Source organism: Paramormyrops kingsleyae, chromosome 8 (genome assembly GCF_048594095.1).
Source record: "Paramormyrops kingsleyae isolate MSU_618 chromosome 8, PKINGS_0.4, whole genome shotgun sequence".
Taxonomy (NCBI): Eukaryota; Metazoa; Chordata; class Actinopteri; order Osteoglossiformes; family Mormyridae; genus Paramormyrops; species Paramormyrops kingsleyae.
In genome coordinates this window covers 8,020,709-8,038,942 of record NC_132804.1, presented here as the reverse complement: position 1 = coordinate 8,038,942, position 18,234 = coordinate 8,020,709, and the positions used below count along the sequence as shown (strand labels likewise).

The 18,234-nt window shown below is 41.8% G+C and overlaps 1 protein-coding gene across 10 annotated transcripts; it reads left to right on the top strand.

Annotated features, from left to right (window-relative positions):
- Positions 1-502: 502 nt before the first annotated feature.
- Positions 503-17,744, top strand: pfkfb2b (6-phosphofructo-2-kinase/fructose-2,6-biphosphatase 2b). 10 transcript variants are annotated; one of them, XM_023840536.2, is made up of 16 exons: positions 503-560; positions 1,523-1,676; positions 3,684-3,809; positions 4,148-4,244; positions 5,593-5,659; positions 6,076-6,150; positions 6,327-6,383; positions 6,498-6,622; positions 7,340-7,547; positions 9,164-9,310; positions 9,553-9,657; positions 9,746-9,875; positions 10,621-10,683; positions 11,270-11,334; positions 12,459-12,653; positions 16,298-17,744. In XM_023840536.2, the coding sequence occupies exons 2-16, from the start codon at positions 1,589-1,591 to the stop codon at positions 16,361-16,363; spliced, it is 1,614 nt and encodes a 537-aa protein (XP_023696304.1). In that variant the 5' UTR covers positions 503-560; positions 1,523-1,588; the 3' UTR covers positions 16,364-17,744. The 10 variants fall into 10 exon arrangements, with proteins under 10 accessions (XP_023696304.1, XP_023696301.1, XP_023696303.1 ...); XM_023840533.2 differs by lacking the exon at positions 503-560 and adding an exon at positions 568-803; XM_023840535.2 differs by lacking the exon at positions 503-560 and adding an exon at positions 568-803 and having other exon boundaries at positions 1,494-1,676.
- The last annotated feature ends 490 nt before the right edge of the window (positions 17,745-18,234 follow it).

The following is an 18,234-nucleotide window of genomic DNA, read 5'->3' as shown; positions in this document are numbered from 1 at the left end:
GCTTAGCCCCCCTTTCATAAATCTCTAGTTCCTGCAATGAGAGCAGACTTTTATTAGGATTCAGTTGGGTTTTTGGACATGCAAACTGGTCAGTTTGAATGGAAAAAAATCGTTAATAATATAAGCATTTGTAGCTTTTTGGGAAAGCGAACGAGTATTGAATATAAATGCTAATATTAATGTCGGAAACTCGTGTTATGTGCTGTCAAGTCAGTGTCGACTGGTCACCATACAGACGGCATTATACAGAATGCCTTGTCTTCTGTCTGAACCTTCAAACACTACCACTTACTGTTCGTATATAAAGCACTTCAGCCAGCTTTTAACATAAACTCTCTTGGTTTTCAGTTCTACAGTACAATAAAGGGTTTAATGATGTGTTGCACGATAAATGGAAGTATCAAACTATTTCCAATTCCGGAGGATAGCATTCAGATCAAAGTCGTGGTTAATAACGTTACCTTTATTCGTAGAAATACGGTAACAAGACTATGACGTAGCGACACACCTTCATTCATGTGTTCGGCTGGTACCGTTTCGGAAGGTCATTTATCGCCGAGGTAATAATACTGTTTCTCTGCCGTAGTAACCGCATTATTGGCCCAAGTGTCACAGCGCAAGAAATTTTCACCGGCTAAGCTGCATGCAAGAAGGGAACAACATTCTGGCTTTTGTGCCTTTAAGTACAAAAAAATACATATTAAATATATTGACGGCTCCAAGAAAGATATATATGTATAGATGTATTATTCCGTTCGATGATATGGTACAATTCTACTGGGATTATTATTAGCCGGACGTAGGTAGGTAAGTGGGAGCTTTCCGTGCAATTGTCATCGCTGTTATAAGATAGCTAGAAGATTAGCTAGACAAAAACGAGGTAAAATATGATGAAGGGAGATTATCAATTCAAGGGGGCTGTTTGTTATGGTGGTGCTTATTTTCGTTCTGAACATCCTGATTCATTTGGGCTTTACCTAACACATTGCAAATTGATATTTCAGAAGCCGCTTTAATTTCATGCTTTTGCCAGGACCGCATATTGCTCAGCGCTTTAATGACGTCGCACTGCCGAAATATTCACCTGCGGTATATAATGTACTTTACCTCAAAGCGAACTACATAGACGTCTAATAGCGAGTCAGCACTATTCGAATGACTAAACCAAAGAAAACCTTGAAATGAACTGACACCCGTGCATGTATTTTAGTTTAGATGTCGATTTAATTTACGGTGATCGTCGACTGGTGCATGTGTGATGCACCGCCCCGAAATATTTTGCCTTATTTCCCTATTATCATGCATGCATTGAGTTTAGTACATTGTTAAGTTCATTTAATTTTTCAACAGCATACTTCTTGGGATTACAATAAAATGAGTATAAATGCATATAAATGTTGATATAGCCTATAATTGGAATGCAATACTTAAACGATTTCTGGAATCAATTATGTGTGCAAAGAAAAAAAAAATTATAATCACATTTGTTTGAGGTCTGAGATAAAATTGTTGCTTCTTGAAGCAATGAAGACCCAGTCTTCCTAGGATCAAAACAAGTCAAATAAAGAAGACCGTCGCACTGCCAGTCATGTCGTCTGACCCGCAGGGAAACTGTGTGCCACTGAACTCCGCAGAGTCGAAGAAAACGGAGTACAGGACCACGGAGAAGAAATGCTGTGAGTATGGCCGTACGCCCAGGTTTTTCCGTGGTGTGTTTTAGGAATCTGACTCGGACTGACTCAGGGAAAGCACTTACGGTACTGGTCTAATGACAAAATGTTCTGTCAGGACAAATTACATGCTTATTGAATTTATACAGTGTAGAGTAGCGGTTCTTTTCCTATACAATTATGGTTATAACGGGAGGTCAGATTGTTTTTACTTTATGCTGTCTAGACTGATTGAAGATATTCTTAGCTAATTTTGCAAACACGTGTTTAAACGGTGGATTATTTTTAGATAGTCTGATTTGCTCACACTTACCCCAACGTACACCTCCAAATTCTGACATCCTGGCCTGAATTTGGTTTCTGCCACACCTGTCTTCTGAAGTGCATGCTCAGGTGCAACTGGCAGGTAAATCTGTGCCGCTAGTAGAGGGATAAAGTCAGTAGTGTAGGACATGTCTTCTAAGGAAGACGATGACGATGATGATGATACGAGGTCATACAGGCTGCTTTTATTATAATAATTGCAAAACGCTCCCCACTCCTGCCCATTAACAGACTGAATTTAGATGTGGTGAGGAATTTCACCTACTATTATGCTTAATCAGCTCGCACGAATGTACATGTTTTTGTAACACTGTCCCACTCATGAAATCCCCCCACCCACGTAACTCCCTCCAAACCTAAGCCACCCTCCCCAGAAACTGTTGGACCAGAATCACACAGCCGGAGCCCTGTCTCCAAGCAGCGAGAGCAGTGGGCTGGATCCACGTGTTACGCGTAAGCGAGAGCTTCTGGCCATGCCTGGCTGTGAAACCGCAAGCCCAGGATTTCTATTTCCAATCATCCTGCCTGCCACCTCATATAGCATTGGTGGTGTGACAGAGAGCCAGAGTGGGGGCGGGTACTAGGTAATAGTTGCCTAGTGTTCGACACTGACACACCCCTTTCGTGCCAGAGGGGGTGTCAACAATAGTGACACTGTAAACTTTTGCCCCCACTGGAAGGGCACCATTGGGGCAGAAAAGGTACAAGCTGCTGCCCAATCAGATAAGAAAATAAGGGCACAGACAAAATGTAAACTTCCACCCCTCTACATGTGATTTGGTTTAGTCTAGATGCTCTTATATTTGAACATAAGTGATTTTAGATATTTTTCTGAAACTGATATATTTGCACATATTCTCAATTTTTCCAGCATGTGGGATAATTGCCAGCAGTTTGTTGTGTCACTGTTGCGCTTTGGGCTATGAATGAGGCAGTGACACTGGATGTTTTCATACACTTGGGTAGTGTGGTAGAGCCTGTTTCAACTGACTGTGATGTTGGACAGCTTGTACTTTTGGTTTGTGACAGTCTCTGGGTTTCAGGTGTCTGTATGTTTGTGTGTGTGAATCATATCCCCCCCCCCCCTTCAACAGCTATGTTTGACTATCACAGGACTTACTGTACCTGCATGACATGTGCTTGCTTTCTGTCGGTCCTATTTATACTCATTACCCAATTGTCCAGCTTTGTATAGTGAAGTCATCTTGAATGAAACGTTTTCTGGAAGGTCCAACAGAAGGACTCATTTCCGCTCTTGAAACTGCAATTTCGCCACCACAGCTCAGCCATCCTAGTCAGGGGATGTCCACTTGTGCCGAGACAGCTTGACATGGGCCCTGTCAAGAGACACATTCTGCCATCTAGACCATAACAAGCTCTTATGTCAAGCCAAAGTGTTTTGTTACCTTTAGCTTAGTTATTTACTTGATATTTTAAACAGGTATAAAAATAAATTGCATCAGTTTTGGCCAGTAACATGTATTGGAATTATTTGGTATCAGTACACCATCCCAGTACCAAGAGATGAGATGAACTAGAGGAGACTCCTTAACATGCAGGCTTATCCGTTTTGAACTCTGTGATCCCAAGTAAGACATGTCAGGAATTATCGGGACCATTTCATCATATGTGCGGTCAGTAAGACTTATAAGTCCTTTTCCATTGACGGCGTGTATTGTATCTACCCAGCCTGGGCCTCCTACATGACCAACTCCCCCACTGTCATCGTGATGATTGGCCTGCCGGCAAGGGGGAAAACATACATGGCCAAGAAGCTAACACGCTACCTCAACTGGATAGGTGTGCCCACCAAGGGTGAGTGAGCTTGGACTTGAGCTAATCCAAAGAGTAGAAGCTGCCAGGTCAATATGACAGGACCTAAAGGAACAAAATGGGTATCAACCAGGCCAATCGGTCACAGAAGCTACCAGGTTTACTTTCCTGGGCACGTGTACCTGTTTTGCCTGATTAAGACAAATAGTATGCTAGTTTATCCTAGTTAGAAAGCTGTCCCTACCTTGGGAATCAATCAAATCAACACGTTCTGTTTTAATCGATATATATTTGAATAAGGTATCATACATGCAGGAAGTGACATAATTGACTGGGAACTTGTACTGTTGGGTGTTGACTTCGATGTTGCCTTCCCACAGTGTTTAACCTGGGCGTGTACCGGCGGGAAGCGGTGAAGTCTTATAAGTCCTACGATTTCTTCAGACACGACAACGAGGAAGCCATGAAAATCAGGAAGTATGTTGAAAGAAGTTTGCTTCCGGCCTCTGCTGAGTGCTTGGTGATTAGTTTTGAAATTGAACATCCAGTTTGTCAGGCTTACACAAGTTTACTCTCCATACACTATGTCCCAATGCAGCGGAACTACACCAGATGGGACTCTGAAGAGTGACCACTTTCTTTTAGTTACAATTATCGTTTAATATGATTTAATATGATTCCGACAGTTGGATCCAAGATGGCAGCACCTAAAAGTAACACCTCACCAGTTCGTTTCTCTGGATGTTCGTTACAATGTACTAGACACCTTTGCATCTTGATTTTTTAGTTCACATGATCATTAGTTTCACAGTCAATAGTAGGGCTCACAAGTTTCATTGAAAGTTTGGAGTGAGATTACATACATAACGTGTGTCTCCCGGTCAATGCATGAGACTTGAGAGCCCTGCTTATTGCATGCATTCCATCTTGCTCTTCCACTCCCAGCTTGTCTGTCCTCTGTGTCTTTGTGCATCCATATAATAACATGCTTGTAGCAGGATCAAATGTTACTTATTTTGGAATTTACCCAGAAACAACAAATGCTATTTGCTGATTGGCTGGTAGGTGGCTAATAACTCCATATAACTCAGGACAGTTATGAACTCTCCAGGAGACTCCATATGCCTGCGCCTCATCCATTTATTCTTTATAACGGGACACCTTGGTGGGTGTTATCCGTTACTTTTCAGCATGAGAAATACAAGGTGTGGCGTGTGAGCGTGTGAGCTGGTTGAAATGCATGTGTTTTACAGTCAATGCGTGAGACTTGAGAGCCCAGGTCCATAGATACCAAGGCAGGAAACATTTTATATTGTTCTCTGTTATAGACAGCATTATGTAAAAATGAGGATTCTGACACCCTTTCACGGAAATCAGTCCTTTTCACACACAAAGAAACAGTCTTTGAAGGCGAATAGTAGCTGAACCAGTTGGAGAGATCTGGGCTGGCTCTGCACCTCAGACAAGGTTATTGCGACGAGCTAATGCCAGAAATAAAAACTAATTAAGGCAGAGCTGGCTAATTTCATTGCAATTTTCTAGCCTTTCGCTTGACAGCTAGGAAATATTGATTCTGTGATGTATATAACCGAAAACTGGGGCAACTAGTGATCTGATTAAGCATTTTTAATCGGTTGCAGTTGTGTGGTTTCTGCAGTCCCCTCATGGCTAAATACACAGCGGTCTAAAACCTGTGCCCACCAGCTTGGACTGTTACTCTAATATAGAGGGAAAGATGTGATTCTTTTAAGCAGACATCACAACTTTCTGAAGTATATTACAATGTTTGGAAGTCGTTGATACTGAAAACCTTTATTCCCCCCAGACAATGTGCCCTTGTTGCTCTACAAGACGTCAAGTCCTACCTGCATGAGGAAGGAGGTCAGATTGCTGTAAGACATTGTTTCCTTATGCCTTGAACCCTTCCGGAAGTTAAGACCTTGACGTTACACACTGCTGCAGAGGGCAGGCATGTTTAGCTGTGTGACCAATGGCTGTAGCCCTGTTAGGAACATCATCTCCGCTTAGCACTCTGTGTCAGGTGACTGAGGTAAGCTCCACATAGAATTCTTAGAAAATGAAACTTCAGGGATCCAAAATATCTTCTTGTCAACACCTCACAACACATATGTATGGTATTGACTTACTCTGCGTCATTCAGCCATGTTTGTTTTCAAAGGTAGTATCGCAATTCTTGGCAAACATTAAGTTTGTCAGAGTCACCTTTACATTTACTGCATTTGGCAGTAAATGTAAAGGTGACTCTGAACTTTTTGTTCACCTTCCCTGTGAACTTGTTTATTTTCAGGTGTTTGATGCTACAAACACAACGAGGGAGAGAAGAGACCTGATTCTTGCCTTCACTAAGGAAAATGGCTACAAAGTATGTGCTACACTCTTTTTTATAACTACTATGCAGATATCCTGAAGGTCATGGACCTCTTTTTCAGAACAAAGAGTGAAATCGTATTTATTCATTCTCATGGGTAGAATCCCTATTTTGATAAACGTGGATATTGCCATTATGAAGGATGCTGAAACAGCTGTTTCCTTCAACAGGTGTTCTTTGTAGAGTCAGTATGTGATGACCCAGAAGTCATTGCTGCCAATATCCTGGTACGTTCTGACCAATGTATTGCGGTGTCATGAGCGGCATTTATTTAGCCTTGTCCACGTAATGTTTGTTGTCGTTCTTCCATTATTTGGGGCATGATTGGACTCTCTTCTTAGGAGGTAAAGGTGTCCAGTCCCGACTACCCAGAAAGACACAGAGAGCGTGTCATGGATGACTTCCTTAAGAGAATCGAGTGCTATAAAGTTACATACCAACCACTGGATCCTGATGAGTATGACAGGTTGGAAATCACAATTCACTCACTCCCTGTTGTTTTGTCAGAATTTTGCTTAAACACTCTTAAAACCCTGATTACAGCACAGATACTGTCATTAACATCCAGCTATTCATCCATTTATCTTTTACTATACTACTTATCCAGTACAAGGTATTCTGGGATCATCCTACAGTCCAAAAACATAAAGAGAGGCATAATGGTATCTCTAAACTGCCCATTGTGTGTGTGTGGGTTCTGTATCTAATACATTGTGGGGACCACATGTCCCCGACAATGTGATAAAAACCTGTTACTTTGACCTTGTGGGGACACTTTTTCAGTCCCCACAAGGGGAAACTCATTTTTAATTAAATCTGTGACTGCAATCAAAAAACGAATAGTGCCCTAAGTCTTGTATTTTGTTTGTTTATTTATGGTTCAGGTTAAGGCTGGGTAGGGGTTAAGGTTGTCATAGTTTGGATTAGGGTTATGTCCATAGAATTGAATGGACGGTCCCCACAAAGATATGAGTACAGGCCTGTGCGTGTGTGTGTGTGTGTGTGTGTGTGGGTGGGTGGGTGGAGGCTGTGTGCCCTGCGATAGATCCCATCCCTTTTACTTCCATGTACTTTACCGTGACTCTGCGCTGGATGATCTGAAAGACCCTCTGATTAAGGTGACTAATTTCCAGCAGCCAGAGTCCCATGTTACCGATAATATTTTTGGTGCGTCTGTCACTAGGGATACCTCCTTCATCAAGGTGATGAACGTGGGCCGCCGTTTCCTGGTCAACCGGGTGCAGGACTACATCCAGAGCAGGATCGTCTACTACCTGATGAACATACATGTACACTCTCACTCCATCTACCTGTGTCGGCACGGCGAGAGCGAGCACAACATGCAGGGCCGCATCGGCGGTGATTCCGAGCTGTCCCTGCGCGGGAAGCAGGTGCAACCCTTGTAATATATCACCTTGAGCGATACTTAAGTTACAATTGCGCAATTGCATAGTGGCTATTTAAGAAAACAGGTGTGTTATGGGAAAATGCGGCCATTATCAATGCGGTCGAATTTCCGAGGTTTTACTGCATGCATAGTTTAATGAGATTCTTACTTGTTTGCATCTTCAAACTAGTGGTAATAAATACAAAATAAGAGTTTAAGTCAAGCGAGGTGCTGCTAAGATTATACAATTCTTTGGTAATACCCCACCTAGAATATTCTGTGTAGAATATTGGAATATTGTGTACAGGTTTGGACACCATACCTTAAAAAGGACATTGCTGCCTTGGAACAACCCGATCTCACGAATTTTCGTGCAGCCATCACGACTTAAAATCTATTTAAACGTGCTGGGATCACGTATTCGGCTTTTTTTACGTGCTGGGGTAACGTTTCCCCTCCCTATGTGTTTTAATGGGCAGTGCCTAACTCCGCCACTATGAGCGCTAACTGGTGACTAAGGGACGGGAAAGTCATGCATGCCCAGAATCATATTGTGTTTTTTGTGATATGATTACGCTTTCCATAACGTGTGACGCGACCTTGCAAAACAGCGTTTGGATTTTACTTCTGTTAATAATTCCTTTTGAATAATGTCCGGGATTTCCCTCCATACACTAACTCATTCATGCAACAGAAGTAAAATCCAAGCGCTGTTTTGCAAGGTCGCGTCACACGTTATGGAAAGCGTAATCATATCACAAAAAACACAATATGATTCTGGCCATGCATGACTTTCCCGTCCCTTAGTCACCAGTTAGCGCTCATAGTGGCGGAGTTAGGCACTGCCCATTAAAACACATAGGGAGGGGAAACGTTACCCCAGCACGTAAAAAAAGCCGAAAACGTGATCACAGCACGTTTAAATAGATTTTAAGTCGTGATGGCTGCACGAAAATTCGTGAGATCGGGTTGCTTGGAAAGGGTTCAACATAGGGCTACAAGAAAGATTCCTGGTCTTAGAGGAATGTCTTATGAGGAGAGGTTTAGCCTCGAGCAAAGGAGACTAAGGGGGGACATGATCCAGGTATATAAGATTTTAACAGGTCTGGATGCTGTTCAGCCAAATGGATACTTCAATATTAGTTTAAATACTAGAACTTGTGGCCAAAGGTTGAAATTAGCGGGAGAACATTTTAAACTGGATTTTAGAAAGCACTTCTTTACACAGCGTGTAGTTAGAGTATGGAATTGTCTTCCTGCTAGTGTATCAGAAGCTAAAACCCTGGGTTCCTTTAAATCAGAGCTAGATAAGATTTACAACTCTGAGCTATTAGTTAAGTTCTCCCCAAACGAGCTTGATGGGCAGGCTGGCCTCCTCTCGTTTGTAAATTTCTTATGTTAACAACAGTAACTACTAACGAACAAATTACCCAAATAACACCACTGCAGACAACATGTAAATGTAAACTATCCCTGGGTCTTCTTCACTGAATGAATTGTATAAAAAAAAATAGAATTCATTGTTGGCCGTGTTTATCACTGAACAAAAAGAGTGTGAACAAAAGCAGTAATTTGTAATGTTTTACCCCCCCCCCCCCAATTTGTCTATCCGTTGTCCAGTTTGCACAAGCTCTCCGAGCATTTATTGAGGAGCATGGACTCTCAGGTTTGAAGGTGTGGACCAGTCAACTGAGGAGGACCATCCAGACTGCTGAGGAGCTGGGTGTTCCCTACGAGCAGTGGAAGATCCTCAATGAGATAGATGCTGTAAGTGCCACTTTGACCCATAAGTCCAGGCAGGATTTCCAGTAGAACCACATGACACAGTGTGTGTGGTGGGGAAGGGGGCTGGGGGGGGGGGGGGGGGGGGATAGGAATGGAAATGGAAGACAGCCAAAGGAAACACATAAAAAAACAGATGTATGGTCTCGCAAAGGACTCAGGTGAGTGTGTGTTATGGACTGAGAGACAAAACTGAATTGTGACACCATCATGTGTTGGTTTCTTAGGGTGTTTGCGAGGAGATGACCTACAAGATGATTGAGGACACCTTTCCAGAGGAGTTTGCCCTACGGGACCAGGACAAATACCACTACCGCTACCCAGGAGGCGAGGTATTCCTGCTGACCGCCTGAGCTCAGCGTCCCTGGGAAGGGGGTGCTCTGGATGAGGTCATTGTGTTCCCCTTCGCTCTAATCACAGTCCTACCAGGACCTGGTGCAGAGGTTGGAGCCAGTAATCATGGAACTGGAAAGGCAGGAGAAAGTGCTGGTCATCTGTCACCAGGCCGTGATGCGCTGCTTGCTAGCTTACTTTCTGGACAAAAATGCCGGTAGGTACACAGGCACTGACAGTAATATAGCCTTTAAAAAGTACAGTTTTTAGATCACTCAGCTGGGTATCGTAGGGGAGCAATTCAAGTTAATTGCAAGGCTACAACGGCAGGCCTTTGATGGAAACTTCAGGCATACAGCCTCCTTTTACTCAACCGACATGAGAGACAGCATGATAGCAAGATAGCAAGAGTGTAACTGTGTTTTTGTTCACGTAAATGTGTTTTTGTTCATGTCGACATTATATAACTTTATTACACGGCTCTCTGGAATGCTTGATTCTGATTGGTCAGTTGAGACATTTGCAGGTTCGTTCTTTTCAAATAATGACCGCTCCAAAGTAATAACGCATAGCCGGTACTACTTGTATGTTTAAAATCAGTCCGCGCCAACAAAGATTATCGTTTAAAAATGTTAATTTAAAACAAATATGTCAATAAAATGTTTCAAATTTATATTCATGTCCAGTTTTTTTCCTTATGTGGCAAGTAGCCGTGTAATAAGCGGGATAATGTACAGGCAGCCGGTAGCCTCCGCTTCGCGTCGGGTCCTGATCACACTGTCGGGGCTTATTTCTGCGATAACTACCGGCTGCCTTTACATTATCCCTTACATATCAGCTGGGAGTTTGGCTTTTTGGCCTGGCTTTTTTTTTTGATGTAAGTACCTTTCAGGCACGGTACAGCCATGGTTTAAGGAGACCGTGGGAAAATGACTCTGCTTTTCGTTTACTGCGTTTCTCAGATGACCTGCCCTACTTGAAATGCCCCCTTCACTCAGTCCTCAAGCTCACACCAGTGGCCTACGGTAAGACCTTCTCCAGCATCTGCCCAGTGATCAGTCCAGTGCTTTCTGCGGGCCCTGCCACTGCCCTCCCCCACGTAGGCTGCAATCAGGGGCACCAGCAGAACATTTTCAGTAGGGTGGGCAAGGGATGGCAAGTGATTTTCCTGGGGTGACACAAACACCACAGTAATAATAATAATGAAGAGTAACATGGACCTTTTCATTGAAATGAATAGGCCCATCATAATAAGAAGAAGAAACACTGTTTCACTCCAATGTGTTTGAATTGCTGGCTAATTAAAACTATAGTTAATGCGACCAGAACAATTAGGATGAACTACATTTAAAGGTTTTACAAACCTTTTCATTCAGAAGCGCTGGGGTGCAAACGAGTTAACGACACAAACTATGTGCTGGTCCTACAGTTAACTTACAGTTTTCGATCGTTCCGCTTCTGAAATAAAATCTCTGCAGCCGCCTTTGGAGGAGGGCAGTGGATTCCTGGCCACCCCTTGGTGGCGCCCTTGGCTGCGGTTCTGTTGTGGCTATTGTGTGCCTATTGTTGGTCCCGTTGCACTTAACCTGTCTCTAATTCCTCTACCCGCAGGTTGCAAAGTGGAGATGTTTCACCTGAATGTAGAGGCGGTGAACACACACCGTGATCGCCCTTTAGTGAGTTATTCTTTGTTTGTTTTTTCCTTTTTCTTTTCAGTTACAGGGTTATGAAACTCATTATGAATTTCAGTGCACCAAATGAACTTTATCAAAAATAGGGACTTGAAAATTGTGTTACGCTTGTCTGGTCTTACACTGCTTTGCTTGTGTTCCTCTTCTGGAACATTAACTTAACATAATACTGATAAAAATGAGTCACTTTGGAGTTTCGCCATTTTATCTTTTTTCAATTGACAGCATTTGTTTGCAAATAATAATAATAATAATTTCTGTTGTTATTATTATTACATATTGGCTCTGTGATTGACGTTGTTGCCTCATATCTGGAGTCATGGCTCTGAATCCAGCTCTGTGGGTGTAGCGTTTGCATGTTCTCTCAGCAAAAGCGTGGGTTTCCTGTCAATAGTGTGTTTCCTTCCTGGAATTCAGACACACTTTCCAGGTGACTCTGAATTGCCTGCATTGTATGAGTGCACACGTCTGAATTCCCTGAAATGGACTGGTGTCCTGTCTGTGGTGTGTTCGGCCGTACGGCCTGTGATCAGGGTCATCTGGGTCCTAATCAAGGAGTTACTTCATATGGCTGGGTTCACGTACTAGGTGTTACCTTCATGAATACAAGTTTAGGTCATCAAGCAACAGACTTACCAGCTTCCATTTCAAATTCTGTAAGAGTTCCACTTAATGTGAAATTGCGCTGTGTTCATATTCTTGCTTCTGTTCATGTATATTCCTGTATGGCGCTCACTCTCACTATGCTAATTTGCAAACCGAAGGCATGTAGATCTAGTCATGACTTTACGTTCCATGCTCACTTCGTGTCTCTGTCGTCATTGTTGCACTTTTGCCAGGCCTCTGAAACGCCTTGTACTTTCCTTCTGCAGTCTCGGCATCTCCTGTTTCTTTTTCGACAAACCTGTTCACGTGTTAAAATTGTCTAGCTTAGCGTAGCTTGTCTGCCCCCCCCACCGCCACAAAAGTGTGGCAGAAGTAGCCAAGGGCAGCTAAAGCTCACTGTAGCTCTTCAGGAGTCCCCTCGCCATTAGATCCACTCTCACCTGCGCTGTGTTGTTTTTATCTCTCACCGTAACGCTCGTGGTCTCTTCCCCCTCCCCGTCCAGAACAAAGTCCGGAAGGACCCTGCGCCCGTCCTGCTTCGCCGGAATAGTTACACACCCCTGTCCAGTCACGACCAGGTCAAGCGACCCCGGCTCTACAGTGCCGGAAACCGGCCCTGGCTGCCCCTTGCCCCCTCCCCGTCGACCCTGCAGTTCCCGGAGGCACCAGAGGGGGCGATGCTGCTGCAGCAAAGTGAAGTTAGTGTCAGCAGTACTGCTGGTATTAAGGGCTCTCGCCTTTAATCACCCTAATCAGTCACCCACCCCCCCAACCTTCCTTCTTTAACTCCCCCACTGTTGGGCACCCCTGCCCCCAGTTCTCTTCCTACACTTCTCTCAGTGATTTCCCTGAGGATCTTCAGCTGGTCGATTCAGTGATTGCCGGTGGAGTGGAATGGTCTGGCATGAGCTGATGGTCTTGTGGTTCTGGTTCAGTTCCTGTTCTCTGGATGTCCTGTGTCCGCCCCGTACCTGCTTGTGTCTGGCATGTCCGCCGTCCTCGTGTTGAGAATCTGCCGCTCTACGCCTTGATCTCCAGCTCGCCCCCATCCGGTGCAGACCCCCACAATAAGCACAGGGATGAGAAGCTCCTACTCTTAATCTTTCTGCCTCAACCTTATGGCTGCTTCGGGCCGGTCGCCGTCCAGCTGTGCCAAACCCGCGTGGCCTTTGTCGTCTGTCGGACAGAATAGGGAGCCTTTCAGAATGTTTTGATTTTTGTGGTCAGGGTTCACATGCAGAGGGAATTGAACGGGATAACTTGGCTGAACTTCCAAAAACGTTTAAAAAGCCACATTACACACGTTATATGCCTTTTAAATGTTTGGACTTCTGCATTATACACATTTTGGGTGTTTTTGTGATCAAATAGGGTGATACGGAATTATAACTTGGGGGTGTAATATGTAATCTGATATTTATATATGCTGTTTGTGTGTGGGTAATATTCTGTATGTCTGTGTGGTGCACATTGTATATGAAAATGTGTGTTTGTGTGCTTGGCTGTGTGTGTCTTGTGTTTCAGCTTGTTCTTTCCATTTCTATCTGCCCCCCTCCCCCCTTGCTCTCTATCTCTCGCTCTCTCTCTTTCCCCCTCACTCTCTCTCTCCCCCGTCCTCTTTCCTTCACAGCCCTGGACGGCAAGCAGCTGTCAGTGAGTATCTTGCAGGATGTGTCTGCAGATATTTCCCTCACTGCAGGAACAAAGGGATCCCCCAACCAATAAGAAAGCTGCAGTATTTTCTCTGATAAAATAAGAGAGACTTTATCAGTATGCAGGGCTGGATAAAGTGTCTGAAACCCATACTTGTGTAATATGTTACTAGGAAAATTATTCTGGTAAAAATTAAAACCCACCTATTAAAGTATCACTTGCGTAAGAGAGTCAAAGTGAGTTAAAGTATCTGTTGTTAACAGTATTTAAGTATCAAATATATTTAGCTGGTATCAAATGCAGGCTTAAATAAAGTGGTGGTGAAGGTTAGTTAGGCACAATAACCTAATGTATCAGTTTCCAAAAGAAAAACTAGATGGTGTTGCAGTACTTTTATGAGATCTTGTAATAGGCCTACTGTCTCAAAATACTTATTTATTATTAATTACACGGTATTCATACGGTATAACAAATGGACTAATAGCTATAAAACTGAATGACATAGACATGGCCATCAAAATGTTCTTTAAGCAATAGACTATGGAGGACAATGCACACTGTTCAATTTTAAGATTATGTGTTTATGCATATTTATTAATACCTGTGCCCATTTACCAGCAAAAAAATGTTTTATGTACACTCATACTCTTCTTCAAGCAGAATTAGCAGGAGGTATTTTTGACAGCTTGTTCGGGTTTAAACCTAGCTAAGTCTAAATTTGGATATCTGTCAGCAAATTATCAAATAAACATACATATATATATATATATAAAATCTGTCATGGCTTTCAAAGGCTTACTTATCATTCTGTTATGGGTTTTTATAAATGTTTTTATCTATTATTATTCTTTATTCCATTTTCATTTTGTTTTACAAGTGCTTTCTGGCACTTGCCAGGCTGTCATTGTAAATAAGAAACTGTTCTTAATGCTTCGCCTGGTAAAATAAAGGTTAATGAATGAATGAATGAATGAAAAGCAAGCAACACCCATTGGTTTTCCAGATTTCTGTACATGCAAATCTCAATTAATGTTTGAATGTTCACATGTGCACTTTACATTCTATATCTATCGCTTGCTTACAGTCACTGGAAGTAAAAGGATGCCGTGTGATTATTCACAATATGTAAAAATACATAATCTGAAATGGTTGAAACAGTTTACTGGACATGTCTGTGTTATTTAGGTTTATAGTTCCCAGTCCATCAATTCTAAACTTCCTACTTTGAATTGACAGAGAACTGTTATGAGTAGTAATGCAAAAGTATTGCAGGATCTCACAAAATCTCATTATTCTTCCCTTCCATTAATTTTTTCCCCTCCCATGTCCCCTGTGGCAGATTGGCCACAAACCCTTATGTACTCCCTATTGGGGCAATACAGCTGTGTTTTTACTGCGCTCCTACAGACAAAATTAGGTTGGCTATACAAAATGTAATGAATAACAGCCATTGTCAATAGAAATATACTAAAGTAAAAAGCACAGAATCCCTTTTTAATTGTAAAGTAGAAAGTGAAAGCTGCTAATATAGTGAATACTCAGTCAAGTACAAAGTTGTCAAAATAATACTTAATTACAGTAACAAAGTACAGTTACTCAAATACTGACAGCACTGTGATTATGTTATCGCTCAGTTTCATGGGTAAACACCTTCCTGCCTTTGCAGTCTTGTTGTGATCATATCCTGAGAGAAGCACATATTTCTCAGAGATGCCTCTACAGTATGTGCCTGTTTTCTCCAAGGCAGAATTTTATCCCTCATTTTTTGGTGACTTTATTCTGTAGCCCTGCTGATGACAGTGGATACGTTCAGTTAAGAGTTATATAAAGTATTTTTGGCACTGATTAGGCTTGTGAAAAGGATACCTGTGTGATATTTTTGTCTAGAAGCTAAGTATAGAAGAAAAAATGACCTTTTACCTTAAATCCCCTCTGAGGTATTTTTTGGGACCAGTTAATGAGACAGAATAAATGTTTTGAAACTGTTTATCTAACAGTCTAACAGCGATGGTGGTGCAGGAGGTAGTGCTACTGTTCGGCAACCGGAGGGTTGCAGGTTCGAGCCCTGGGTCCTCCTGACTCCATCGAAGTGTCCTTGAGCAAGACACTGAACCCCAAATTGCTCCCGGTGTGCAGGTTGGTGCCTTGCATGGCAGCCTCCACCACCGGTGTGTGAATGTGAGTGTGGATGGTGAATGTGAGGCATAACTGTAAAGCGCTTTGGTACTCGTAAGAGTAGTAAAAAAGCACTATATAAATGCAGTCCATTTACCATTTATAAGCCAGTTACAAAAGCTGAAGGATTGTACTGATACTTTTACTTTGTAATATATTCCTCATTTCCAAAAGTTTCCCTAGTGAAAACCCACACATACATGCAATAAGGTTGTTCCTTCCGTCTCCCTCATTTTGTTTTGTCCTAATGATGAATCTTAGATTTGGTTACAGAATTTGAATAAAATTTGAATAACCGTTGTGCTTGCAAGGTTTATGAAGCAGTTATGGAAGAGAGATGCATCACATTGTGAAAGCACAACGACCTGCAAGCAAAAACCACAGCTTCCCAGGCCAAAAAGCATGCTGTCATTTCCCTCCACTGTTGTCACCTCCTTAGTAACAGCACAAGCTTCTTTTGATGGGGGAGGGGAGGACATACCTGATGCCCACACCTTTTTTATTCCCTTCACAGGAATCGATCTGCGAGGGAATCGACTGTGACAGTCCAGAAGAAGCTAGTGACTGTGTCCGCTTTTGAGTAGTAAGAAGCTGCAGCCCCCCCCCACCCACCCACCCATTTTCCTCTTCTCTCTCCCAGGACCTGGAGCACTTTGGATCTGTCTGTTACATCTGTCTTCAGTTGCACTGCATGTCCACTTGTATGTATGTATAAACTTCTGAGCACCAAAAATCTGAATAATTTTGTGCATTGCTCATAAGCAATGCCTCTAAGTATAAATGTCTCATTTAATGTTCATTTAGTAAAAGAAATACTTATGAGGTTCAAGAATGTTTAAATTCATTTTTAAACATCCATGTTTCCTAATTCACAGCGATATGTACTATATAAGTGATATCGAAGACGGATTTGTATGTATAGTTTATTATGTGAAAAAACACTTTGCATGACTAATATGAACCTGATGAAACATACAGCTTTTTAAGTTGGCAAAATTACATTTTTTAAATATATATTTAATGAAAAGCTTAAAAATGTAACTCTGAATATAGATTTTAAAGAGGTGAATTAAATATTTGAAACTGTAAATGGCTCACAAGCAATTAAAGCAAACCTTGCTAGATAATTTATTTTTCTCTGTTACACAAATTTGGTACAAGTGTACATAGTAATAATTTAGCTTTAAGGTTTGTGAATGAATTGGCATTTTGGCATCCTGTACCCCATGAACAAAGAAATTAAAATGAAAGATCACATACATCTTTTACTTGCACCACTGAATAAGTCACATGACATTTTATGGTATTTATGTATATTTAGTTAATACAGAAACTGAAATAGTTTATATATTGGTATGAAAACTGTTAGCTCTATTATGTATTCATACGTGTGTATGTACTTTAAGTATGTTAAAGATGCAAAAGTAGTTTTAAACAACGCAAAAGTTGTTCTTAAGGACAGAGATGAATGGAGACAGTTGGAATGCATAAGAACCTTTAATGGAAGGGAGTACCACAATCAGAATAGTCCATCCAAGTTTTGGGTAATTAACAGGGCAGTCCACTTCATGGGGTATAGGATGCCTGGTATAGGATGCCTGGTATAGGATGCCTGGTATAGGATGCCTGTAGGATCACATCAGTTGTTTGCTCTGAATCTGTGCCTTAGGGGCAAAATTTCTGAAAGCCTTATCTACTTTAGCTTTGAGACTGTGCATATGTTTAAAAGTTTGATTGAGTGTTTGTTCAGCCTGCCTGCGGGAGGAGACCTAAAAGAGGACTGCGTTACTAATCCCAAAGCTCATTCACAGGGAAGGCCACTGCATTTCAGTGTACTGTAACGTGCTAATGAATGTATCCAAAACCAGCTAACGCACAATGTACGGTTTCATAGTAGTGTGCTACTTTTCAATCAGCAAAACGATGCCTTGTTCACAATTGAATAAATAATGCTAAATGAGTCCCACTGGTCTCGTCTACTTATTTTGAAAACTTATGAGCTGCCTTATCATCAAGAGAATCCTGGATGAAAGAATGAAATACCATCATATTGTCTTTACTGTGGATTTACTTTTTGCTGCTTCTGGAATGCTTCATTTGTAGATTTTATGCAAAGCTCTGAGATTAATAAGAAGTAAATGTTTACCGGTACATATTATGCAACATATATACCATTTTCATTTGGTCATTAAGGCTAAGATTCATTTAACTAGATGTCCTCTAGGTGTCCACACAGCCAATAATTTACTTACACGTACTGAAAGATGGACAATGACAAGACGTTTGTTTGTTGCTTACACACATTAAATGCATTTTTCATAGAGATGTCACTGATGCTGAAGAATACGAAAGATCAATACTTATAACCACCATAACAAAAAATCGTCATAGCTATGATCAAATTGAATTTGATTTCATTACGATGATAACTGATGGAATTTTTAATTCTAC